This window comes from Podarcis pityusensis (assembly GCF_964106645.2).
Source record: "Podarcis pityusensis genome assembly, chromosome: 3".
Classification (NCBI taxonomy): Eukaryota; Metazoa; Chordata; class Lepidosauria; order Squamata; family Lacertidae; genus Podarcis; species Podarcis pityusensis.
Genome location: NC_138026.1, coordinates 33059372 through 33071479, shown reverse-complemented (window position 1 = coordinate 33071479; position 12108 = coordinate 33059372). Strand labels below are relative to the sequence as shown.

General features: G+C 44.8%; 1 protein-coding gene and 1 long non-coding RNA gene across 20 annotated transcripts in view; one reads left to right on the top strand and one right to left on the bottom strand.

The window, feature by feature from the left end:
* LOC308472839 overlaps positions 1-12108 on the bottom strand; it is a 41393-nt gene that overhangs the window by 13709 nt on the left and 15576 nt on the right. The window lies entirely within an intron of this gene.
* The window catches only part of LOC308472756 (dystonin-like), a 306554-nt gene continuing 294929 nt past the window's right edge, over positions 484-12108 (top strand). For 8 of the 19 annotated variants that reach the window (XM_080997873.1, XM_080997869.1, XM_080997851.1 and 5 more), the window contains exons 1-2: positions 485-1384; positions 1910-1971. In XM_080997873.1, coding sequence (XP_080853999.1) covers positions 1204-1384; positions 1910-1971 — 243 coding nt within the window. In that variant the 5' untranslated portion in view covers positions 485-1203. Of the gene's footprint in view, positions 1385-1909; positions 1972-5327; positions 5370-12108 lie in introns of those variants that run through there. The other 11 variants (XM_080997848.1, XM_080997841.1, XM_080997871.1 and 8 more) reach the window with 5 other exon arrangements.

The following is a 12108-nucleotide window of genomic DNA, read 5'->3' as shown; positions in this document are numbered from 1 at the left end:
CTGAACTTGAAGGGAGGAAATGTCCACCTGGTTCTTCCCCTGCCTGACTTTCCGCTTGCCCTTGCTTCCCAGCTCCTCGCCGCCGTTGCCTCCTTTTCAGAAGCTGCAAGATCTGCAAGGGGGGGAGGGAATCGCCTCTCTTAATCCTCGAGGAAGTGAACAGCAGCAAACCGGGGAGGGCAGCGGATCAGGATGACTGCGACGACGTGCCTGCCCAGCTCAGCCTCTCTCGCCAAGTCTGCTCGCACGCCTGCTGCGGTGGATGATGCCTTCCTCTCAGGACCCAGCAGTGATCCTCTTCTCCAGCAGCAAGGCTGCCTCTCCCCTTGCTCGCACCTTAAAGCAGCCATTTTTCACTCTGCAGCAGCCTGTGATGTCATCAACCCCCGGGCAGCCAAGTTCTGCCCCCCCCAGCACCGCAACACTCCCCCCACAAATCCCCCTCACTCGTGAACAGCCAGTAGTAACAGCAGCAGCAGCAGGAGCGGCGGTGGCGGCAGCAAACTTTAGGAATCGCCCCTTTCTTTCTCTCCTCCCTCCCCTTCTGCAAATCGGTTTCCTGATGGGCAGCGGCAGCAGCAGCCATCTATCCTCCGCCTCAGCAGCGTTTTTGCTACAGGGCATGGCTGAGATGCAAGAGCTGGAGGCGCACAGCAGCAATACCGGGCTGCAAAATCAGCTCCGGAGGGGTGCCCTCTCCCTGTCTCCAGGCAGGACTGCAGCTTAGGTGTTGCTGCTGCTGCTGATCCATCTGCACTTGCTCTGTCCCTCTCTCCCTCTCTCTCTCTCTCCCCCTATCCCTCACGCGTGGAAGGAAAAAAAAGCAAAGCAAAGCCAGAGGAAAAAAATCCCCTGCTGTGTGAGCTGCTGCTGCTGCTGTTGCTGCCGCCTTCTTGTCTGCTGAGTCATGGATTGAGGGTCCCTCTCTCCTCGCGGAAATTACTGACACATCTCAGAACTGGGTCTGCTGCAGCCATTGAGGAGCCCTGATTCCGGGGCCACAAGGACCAAGCCAGGCTGATGCTCCTCCTCCTCCTGCTCCAGCCGTCTACATAGGCAAGCTTGCCCTTTGCAGCGTTTCTCGCCAAGGCTCCTGTCCTTCCTTCAGGCTCATTCGTCCTCAGCAGCTTTTCCTTAACAACACTCCCCCCACCTCAAATTCTCCCTGGAAAAGAAAGCAACCCCTCAACATACTCTTGAACCATGATCGCCGCCGCTTTTTTAGTTCTGCTGAGACCTTACAGCATCCAATGTGCCCTCTTCTTGCTCCTTCTGCTGCTGGGCACCGTCGCCACGATTTTATTCTTCTGCTGCTGGCACCGCAAGCTCCAGAAAGGGAGACATCCGATCAAATCGGTCTTTTCCGGGCGCTCAAGGAGCCGAGGTAAGAGACGCAGTGCCTGGCTGGCTGGCAGCCTTTTGCCAAAGGGGGATGGAGGAATCCAGCTTCTTCAGAGGGAAGGAGGGAGCTTGGGGAGGGAAAGGGAATCCCCCGTCGCCTACCCAAGCTGTGATAGTTAACGACTTGCTGCTAATGGGAGAGCTCGCCCACTCTCCGGATCTCCCCGGATTATTTGGGGGGAAAGGGCTTTTAAGAGACTGCGGCAGCCTAGTCTCCACCCCATCCCTTAACGATGCTGGGTGGGAACCCCTCTCGCTGCTCAAGTACGTTAGAACTTTCCCATCCAACTTCTAGAGAGGAGGAGGGAGAATTAAGATATACATGATGGCTGCTCAGCAACAGAGACTTCACATCATTTCAGTGGTGACTGTAGGGATGAGGATTAGCAAGAATAGGAACACTGAGCAGGCAGACGTGTACAAGAACTTAAATTACCTTGAAGTGCAGACAGATGCAGTTCTGCCTTTTTTAAAAACAACAACACACAATTCTCCTTTTCATTTCCAGATGCTGCAATGAGAAGCCACCACTTTCGCTCCGAGGTAATTTACTTAGCACGCAATCTAAAGGTCAGAACAAGTTTTGTTACCAAAATATAAATCACTGAATAACTGTCTATATATGAGCACTTGCCGCTTTAAAATAAAAGTTTTGCAATGTTTTGTATTCATTGAACATACCATTTCACTTAAATGGTTGCATAGCCTAATGCTGTTTTCTTGCTAACTAATACAGTATATTGATTCTTTCAGTACCTGTGCTTTATATTAGAAGATAATTCAATAAATGCAGCTATTAATAGTAGCAACATGGAGGCAAAAGGGTTGGCATCAGATCCATGCCTAAATCAGCTTTTGCTTGTTTCATCATCAGCCATTAGCTATATATTGCCACCCTATAGTTTTGAGTTTCAAACTTCATGTGAAAACTCAAGTAAAAGGAGCACTGAAGATGTTTAAGGAACTAGTACTGTTTGTAGGAAAGAGGATTGGTAGCCTTTCAATTTATGGCTGCCATCATGCCAAAATTATAGAGGGTCTCCAAGCTTTCAATGACCACTTGATTTCAGAAAGTTTTTTTTTTCTTTTGCTAAGGAGGAGCAAGGAATGGAGACCATTCCACAGTCTGTCTCCTTTGTTCATTTTCTGTTAATACTTTTTGCATTAAAAATAAAATAAAAAACCTTAATCAGTCAGGCATTCCTGGCTTCCTGCTACAGATTTAAGGAAGCAGAGCACATCTAATCTTCTCACAACCTCTCAAGGTTATTTGGTGCTTCTGGCACTTAATAATTCTTTTTTCCCAGTGATTTCTTTTTCTTTTTGCATTTGTACATTTAAGAACATCCTTTCAAAGCAATCTGCTGGGGGATCCTATTCTAGAGAGACCTTTCCTTTGTAGAACTGCCCCTTTCTTATACAAGAATGTTCAAGGACAATTGATTCTCTATTAAAATTGCCTCCAAATCCCACTGGAAAATTAAAACATTTATCAAGTAACTTTTCCCCTCTGTGTAAAGTGACTGATTTTCATATCTAAAGCTAAATCTGGAGATTTGAGTTGGGGCTTCATTTAACATTTTCAGTTCAATTATTAATAGTTAAATAACAACTCATTTCTTTCATGCAGCCCAGTCCTAGGCATGTTTACTCAGAAGTAAATTCCAATGCATTCTTACTTCCTGGTAAATGCACTAGCCTCACAGCCTGTGATAATAAGCACATTAATCCTCTGTTTAAAATGGGATTTAGTCCCATTCAAGTGTGGCTACACTTTCAGCCTTACCTTCTTAACGTACCATCTTAGCCGCACTTCCTTGGGAGCAAGGTCTGTTGGAGTTATGCCTGAGTAAACATACATAGGATTGGGCTGCACAGGATCAGTCTACTAAAAGTTAAGCACAAATCCCATTCATTTCAGTGGTAGAGCTAAGTAACTGAGGGAATTTTCCTCATTGAAATCAATGGGACTGAAATGTGTTTTGACTGGCTGGGTCTTAGTACCAGCAATTTGATGTAGTCCTATTGATCACTAATGATCAATAAGTGATGTGAAACGTTCAGAGGTGCTGCACTGCGCTGACCTTACTGCTCCCAAGCCACCCACCTACAGGACAGCCCACCCATGAGACAATGTGAGACAACTGCTTCAGGTGGCAAGATCCACAGGGGCAGCAGATCCAGCCTCCAAGGAATTCAACAGGTGTGGTGTGCTCCTTGGAGGCCAGATCTGCCGCCTCCTGGGACTCAGTTGGCGAATAGGAAAGGCTGGTGCTCTCCTCCCACCCATGTTCCCAATGTAGATCTTCATCCCCTCCCCCCTTGTCCCTGATGTAGATCTTCACTCACCCCTTCTCCCCGGGTGGTGGGGTGGGTGGCACCATTTTGTCCTTTGCCTCAGGCGCTTGGGCTGACCCCACCCACCTGCCAGGAAGCTAGCTTGTTTCCTCTACCCCTGCTCACAAGCCACTTCTGGAGAGGCAACGTCTAATCTGCGAATTTCCAGAGGACGTCTTGCCCTGCTTTGCTAAACCTTACATTTCCATATGTAATTTGTTGTATGTAGAGGATACGGTTCTATGCACAGCTACTTATAACTAAGCCCTCATAGAACTCAGTGACGTACTTTTGCTTAAATTTTTATAGCAAGGGCTTTTTTTCCCCAGCCCAAGGGTCCCATTCCCTTCTGGATGACCTTCTATGGGCAGAACAGCAAATCTTTACCTTTATACAGGTAGGCTGGATTCCACACACACTCAGAACCGCCCCCCTTATATTCTCCATCCAGGCAAGCAAGGGGCATTATCAGAGTTCAAGGACCCATTCCAGCCAGGAGAAAACAGTGGGGGTGTGAAGCAGGACCAGTGAGGGGTGTGGCTTGGGGAGCATTCTGCGGGCCTGATGGAGAGGTCAGGAGGGCCGCATTCACCCTGAGGTTCCCCACTCACGTTTCAGAATTGTACTGCTAGGGATACGCTAACAAAAGGACATGGTAACTTATGGCATTGCTAATTTATATTATTAAATCAAAAGTCAGGCTGATTCTGCCTTATCTCAAATTAACTGACTTGGAACACAGAGGCTTCCACATTGTCACTTCTAAGGAGTGGGTTTATTTAATGTTTAATTGCTTTACTTTAAAGTGTGCATAATATTATTTTCCTACATTGAAAGTCCTTGAATAATTGAGCAGCTTAAAAAAAACAACCTTTCAACAAAAAAGCACATTCAATTTTTACTAATCCTGTCACCGCCGTCTTTATTCAAAATTAATAATTTTGCAATCACACACATATTCTATATCCGTACGTCAGTTTTTCTGCTGCTCTATTGTTTAGCTGTAGCATAGTCTGCATTTTTATATTTTATTGTCAAGTGTTGGTTTTTATTGGCGATTATAAGCTGGTTTGCATGGGAAGTTCCTCAAAAAAGCAGAGTATCTAGGAAACAACATGGTGGTTTTGAGCATTAACTATTAATCATTTGAATTGTATCATGTATCACATGCATATATTGAATGGATTCTCATCTCCAAAGAATAATGATCAATATTACAAAACTACTGGCAAATGTTGAATGATGGGTGTTTTGTTATAATAAGAAAATCAGTATTACAGTCCAAAGTCCATTCCTTTCACTGGAATAAGTGAACTGGGCACCACACCCTTTATGACCTCATAGGTTATGATGTCACCTGGAGGCCACAATTTTGAAATTACGAACTCCTTCCCCTTCCCCCTCAGCTGTGGCACTGCTGGCACCAGGAGGCAGCAGAACATGATGGAAAATCTATTTTAGTGAGGCATGGGTTAAGATGTTGGATCTCCAGGCCTTCCTTGCTTATCCAAGTGGCTTTTTAAGGAAATCTAGTTGCTGGCCAGGACCATAATGTGTGTTCTGGCTCTTACAGCCAAATAACCACAGTCAGAATTGTACTCTGCATGATGTTTGATGTACTGGAGCTACTTGTGAGTGAGTCAGTTAGCGCTGGTTTCTTTTTTAGTGGAATTTACTTCCAGATAAATTTGCTTGGGGTTTCTGCTTTAGTCTATAGTTTCCAAATATCAGGTATTACAAGATCTGGTAATTTCAGTGGGATGTGGTCTTTTTAGAAGGACAGGGCAACAGCCATGACTTTCTTTGATGTCTAGTTATGATTTTCCTTAAACTTATAAGCTAAACTTTGAAACTGCTGCAGCAGCACAATTCTCAGGAAAGGTAAGCTGCTTGAAGATTGCAGCCTTAGGCTATAATGCTGCATACAGGGCTGCTCAAATCCCATTGACTTCAGTGGGATTTAAAAGCAGTCGAATTGTGTATGGGAGGGCAGCTGTAGGCGGTTGGGAGTACAAGTCCCATTGACTTTCAATGAGACTTAGCTTCCTAAGTGCCTTGGGAAATAGATTTTTCAAAGGAAAGAATTGCAAATGAGGCCAACTCCCCCTCCTCCAGCTTTTACAATGGTTGAAATGTATGCATCTGTGTAAACATAATTAGAACTCAATAACCAGCGCAAAATTCTGAGGCTCCCTGTGGAGATAAGAGTTGCCCGTGATGCTGGTTTGAACATGGATGCAGCAGAGCACATACTGCTGTTTAAACACACACACATGTACAGTGAAGTGATTAAACATCTCCTAGCACCATATATCATACCACAGAGTATTCAAGATGACATCAAGAAGATGGCACTCATCGATCCAAGGTTGCATGGAGGTGTGCTTGTCTTGAATTGACTATGAGGAGCAAACGAAATGGCTAAGGGAAGCCAGTAAAAGGCCTCTAGGTCATTTATAGCCTGCCATGGTTTTCTATTGTACAACTCTGGCTCTCAGTCAGTTAAACCTGTTGAATGCAGTCAATGATTAGGGGTGTGCACAGACCCCCTATCCACCCTGTGGCCCAGATTGGGTAGATTTCATCCTGTGATGTCCTAATCCAGTAGCGTGGGTAGCTGGGCACGGTGGGGGGAGGTCCGCACCAGGAGGGAGGGCATAGGGCACCATAGGTGTCTGTAGGGGCGGCACGAGACTCTGCAGTGCAGCACACTGGCTGTTGTGTGTTGGGGGTTGTTATTCTGGGCAGCAGGAGTGCTTGTGGTCAGCAAGGTGGTTCCTGGGCATTTCGGGTGCTGCGGGAGGGGGCAGAGCTTAAATCGGTAGCTGCCCTAAACAAAGCTCAACAACTTTGGTCCAACTTTGGGGGTTGGTAAGCCTGAATCCATCCCCAAGGTAATTTTAAAATCCTATTTTAACACATTGGGGTTTGAAAAGGGCCAGGGAGTTGTACTAGTACTCTGCAGGATTGGACCCTGCCAGCTGTTAAGTGGAAGGAACCAATCCTTGAGTTCTGGTCACTGCTCCATTGCTAGTGGTTTCCCTGCACACGAAGGAAAACACTTGTGAAAGAGGAGGACCCAGCACACTGCAGAGGCTAAGATTCTCCTGCCTGCCAAGTGGTTAGCAGGAGGGTTTGATCCTGTGAGGTACTGTTTCACAAGTGGCGTTTCTGCAAGAAAGCCCCTTACAAAGCAGCACCTACACCTACAAGATTGATGTGGAGTGCAGGCATTGATCTTGTGGGGCAGGTGTTGGGCCTACCTCCTCTTGGGAAGAGGCACCCACCAGTTGGGTAGGACTTGACCCTTTTCCTGTGGTTTTCCCACCTTGCCCTCTTCTCCTTTCTGTCCCACCCCCTGACAGCCACAGATCGCTCTGGGCCTATCCAACCTGACTTGCAGTGGTTTGTGCCTGTCCCTACCTGACTCGCCCAAAGTCCTCCTAATGTGTCTGATTTGGTTTGGAGTTTTGGCCTCGGCTGAATCTGGTGCACAGCTTTGACAGCGATAAGGTGTGGAGGGCAACCAGAGATCTGGTATCACAAACCTTGAGCACATTGTATGACTGCATAAGCATTATCCTAACTTAATCAGAGTCTGCTCTGTTAAAGTCAGCAATCCATGGACTCAAACAGCAGCAGGACAAAGAAGCTTGTGTGCAAATTTATTCTTCAGACAAGGTCCTGGCACTGCTGACTTTATCAGTGTCCATGATACTGCTTATCCTATATCTAATCATTAGTACAATGTAGCACAATGCAAACACAATTCATCAAACTAAATTGGCCAATGTTTGATTACCACCAAAGCCCCTATATATACTGGGACTAAATTCAAATGGTCTTCTATGTTACACAGTTAGCAAAATGATGCAATCAGTAGGTCTTAGCCATGAGCCTGGGAACATCAGAGTTGGTTTGGGTGCATGGTTTAGTGCCTGAGCTTTAAAACAGTAAGTAACAAGTGGAGCCTGAAACAAAATATTGAAGTGCAGAGTGTTCCTGTTCAGGATTTCCATTCCCCTCCCTTCACAACAGACACTTTCAATCAAGCATTCAGTGGCCTCTCATCACACTCATTCCTCACTGAGCTGTTTTGGGGTTCCACCTCCTGCAAGAGCAGTTAAACCCTCCCTTAATGGGTGGGTATGAATTGGGTGGAGGTGTCCTTCTGCTCAGCTCTGCTGGCTAAGCATCACTCTGCTGCCATGGCCCCTCAGCTAGGTGAGTGTGCCATTGATGGGATGCCCACTGACAACAGGCATCAGGGCCCCCAAAATGGGGAATTCTGGAGGCGAGGAGGGGCTGAACAGGTCTGGTCCTATTGCTGTCAAGCAACAGCATCAGTCCTGATCACTCCCCCACCAAACCTCTGCTAATACTGCCTGGCCCTACCACTCTGCAAAGGCTCGCTGGCTGAATCTGGATTGAGTCCCAAGTGTTATTTTTCCAAAAATATTTTTTGTACCTCTGTAAACTTTGTGGTTCTCCCAAAGCCTGTTGATGCCTTCTTCTTGTGCATTGATAATGCCATTTTGAAGAACTGATTTCACTGTGGATGTATAGTATGATGGTGGTGGTGATATTATCATCATCATTAGTGAGAACCACCATAATTTCTATGATCTTATGTTGTATGTCTTTCCCCAAGGAGAAGTCAGAACCAGACCCCCTACCTTTGGCTTGGAGGGAAAACAGTTTCCATGCAGGCTTGAGCCACAGCACCTCCCCTTTTAGAAATTAGGATTTGGGTGTGAATTCATGTAACATACACTTGAAAAGGATTATAAGGAAGTTGTGTTATAAATTAAGTATTAGTATTCTTAAAGTGAATACTACAAATATATATTACCTATTTGAATTGCTTTAATCTACTACTTTGGAAGTTACTTGATTATATCCATAGTGAAAAACTCTTCTGGAGACGTTATCCTCTTTGGGAACCAAATTAACTTCTAAAGTGTGATCCTAGTTCATAGGTCACTAGACAGCCATTAATCTCTCAGTGAACATGGGGGGTGATGACGTGCGAAAAACAGGCTTTTTACCAAACTCAGATCAAGCCATAGATGATCTGATCCTACATCCCGTGCAAAACTGCCAATACATTTCAACTGGATTTATTATTCAAAGGGAAAGAAGTGTTAGTGTTGTAGCCTAAAACATTTTGTACCATATAGCAGTGCCCAAGATGAGTTATTCATGGCAATTGACCTGGTTCAGCTGTCACTTAAGGGCTTTTTGATTTAGCAGAATTGCTAGCGACAGGATTTTGCTCCCTGCGTAATGGAACCAAATTTGTATTTGTTATTATCCTGGTTGCAGGGAGATGACTGCGCATATTTAGTTTTATCCTGAAGAAATTCATTTGGATAGCATTTGCTTTTCACAGACTTTACATCTGCTGCTTAGCCTGCTGAAAAGTTACTGTCACTACAGGAGATGACATTTATGTATTCAGTTGTCATGTAGATAAGATGCTTATGCATGTCTGGTGCAAAAAATAGGTCACCCAGGGAAGCAAACGGAAATAAAAAAAATCCTATTGGTAATGTTGATAACAGAAAACTCCAACTGCTGAATGTTTAGCTCAGTATAGTCTTCCCCACAACCTCGTCATTTTTGACAAACATTTCCTTCTTGCCTCGTACAAAAAAGCCATCTTCTGTGTGTGACCCATTATCACAGTCAACCCACTTTCTGCTTAACAGGACAACCAGCTAAAAATATCATTCTTGTTGCCACTATAGAATGATAATGAATAGCCTTGAAAGTCTTCTGCTATAATTCAGTAGAAGAATCCCAGGGTTATTTATAAGCTGCTGAGTGTACGACTAACTCAGATGAAAAGGAAAATCAGAAAAGCCTCTAAGCTGAATTTATAGTTCTGTGTCTGATTTGGGGAAAGTGCATTCAAGGAGAGACACAGACAAATGCAAGCTTCTGCCTATTCAAAGGATTTATTTTTTTCAGTAGATGGAATCAATTGTATTTGGACACATTTCTGCCTTAGGGTGTTGGAAATGCATTCCATTAAGCATGGAAGGTTCAACGAACAAGGTCAAGGGGGAAAAGGTTTTTGAATATGAAAATAAAAGGTTTCCCTGCAATAATTAGAATAAATCCTGCTGTAGGTAGGAATTAATGTGTAATATAGAGAAGTACTGTACTCCAGTGCCACATAAAGTTTTATCTCTTATGATGGACATAATTTCAGCCAGTGATGCTATGTAAATGGCTAGCAAGATACCAGGGTGGGGTGGGGGGGAATCTGTGAACTTGGAGATGTTTCTGGACTTTTAACACCCAGCCACTTTGACCAATGGTCAGGGGTGATGGAAGCTGTTGTCCAGCAGTATCTAGAGGTTCACAGGTTCCCCATCCTGACACATGGATTAACTTTAAAATACAAGAAATAATTGTTTTGTCAATTGCTCATTCACTTTAGCTCTTATGGTAGATGTGATTGGAAATGGCTAGCAAGGGAGAGAGTGAGAGAGATAGTTACAAACAAATAAAAAGAGAGATGGAAATAGTAATGGACTGATAGATAGAAATGTATAAAAATATGTATGAGATAGAGAACTAGATAGATATAGAGAAAGTGTGTTCCTTACATTACAAAAACTTTTCACTAGGAACTTATCCTGCATTTAAGACCCGTCAGACCATCTGATAAGCAGTTAGTGGGAACATGCACAAAATTGCGCAGAGAATGGTGCTTCTTTCTCCCAATTGAAGCAAAATGGGGGGGGGGGGTCCCTTTTATAGCTCTGCAAGCTTATATGCAATGATGATATAGGCTTAGTGTATCTTTTGTGAACAAAGATTGCCTGCCTCTGCAGATAGGGGAGTTCACTTTTTGTGCAGATGGCATAATCCAGAAACTTGACACAAATGTTTTAAGGATCTGTGAACTGAAGGGGAGTAATGACTCGAACGCCTTCTATGCTACAGGAACTGCCTAAAACTAACACAACAGACAGATAACCACCACCACCCCCCGCAAATTGTGCCTCTGTCTTGGTTTATCACTCCAGCACAGCCTCTATTTACACACAGCAGTTATCTTCACAACTACTGTCTGGATAAAGGGGGAAAATATTAAACAAAGCTGGCCTCCCTTGGCAATGATTGAGCAGGGGACAGAAAAGAAATTCAAACAGATGATTGTTGGAGATCTGGTATAGTAGAGTGAGCAAGGCTGCAATCCTATATCTCCCCCCACCCCAAATATTATCCCCTCAACAACTCTGTGAGGTAAAGTAGAGAGTTAGGTCCTGACTGAAGGTCATCCAGTGGGCTTCATGGATAAGAAGGAATTGGAATTTGGGTCTTCTTAATCCTAATCTGAAGGGACACGGGTGGCACTGTGAGTTAAACCACAGAGCCTAGTACTTGCCAATCAGAAGGTCGGCGGTTCGAATCCCCGCGACGGGGTGAGCTCCTGTTGCTCGGTCCCTGCTCCTGGCCACCTAACAGTTCGAAAGCACGTCAAAGTGCAAGTAGATAAATAGGTACTGCTCCGGTGGGAAGGTAAATGGTGCGCTGCTCTGGTTCGCCAGAAGTGGCTTAGTCATGCTGGCCACATGACCCGGAAGTTGTACGCCGGCTCCCTCGGCCAATAAAGCGAGATGAGCGCCGCAACCCCAGAGTCGGCCACGACTGGACCTAATGGTCAGGGGTCCCTTTACCTTTACCTTTACTGCCTTAACGTGAGTAAACTTACTTTTTGTTGACTATGAATAGGATTGTGGTGTTTGTATTCTTTTAAGAGGGATTCAAGGGAATTTACCAGGAACGTACAATTCAATCTGAGGCAGATTGAACTGCATAATAGTAAGAGGTTCTAACGAGCCTGCAACCAGCTTTCTACTGTGTGTGAGAAGGGGAATGTAACTCTGCTACATAAGGAACTTGAGAGCACAAGTTAGGAAGGATATTAATAAACAATATATCCTCTCCTGCCACCCTGAACATTCCCACATAAAGGGGTGTGCCTATCTCATAAACTCTCTCTCACACACACATACATACAGGAGACATGCACAAACCTCTCTGTGCACTATAGTGCTATGTTTTAAGTTTATTTTTCTCCCTTTTTTGCCACCATTGCATAAATCAGTGCAGCTGGGTGGGGGGGAGAACAGTCTTGCTAAGGGTCCTGACTAGGCTGCCTCTGCCATATAGCAATCTTAATGTTCTTCCAGGAGCAACCAATGCCAACTTCAAGAGAAAGGGAAAGCAAAGATTCAGCATTTCATAATGAAAGATGGTTGAGGTTCAGATATAACCCGCTAGGGGATATACGCTCTTCCAGCGCCCATTAGCCAAGGCCAAAGCATCAGTGACATAATGCATTAATTGAAC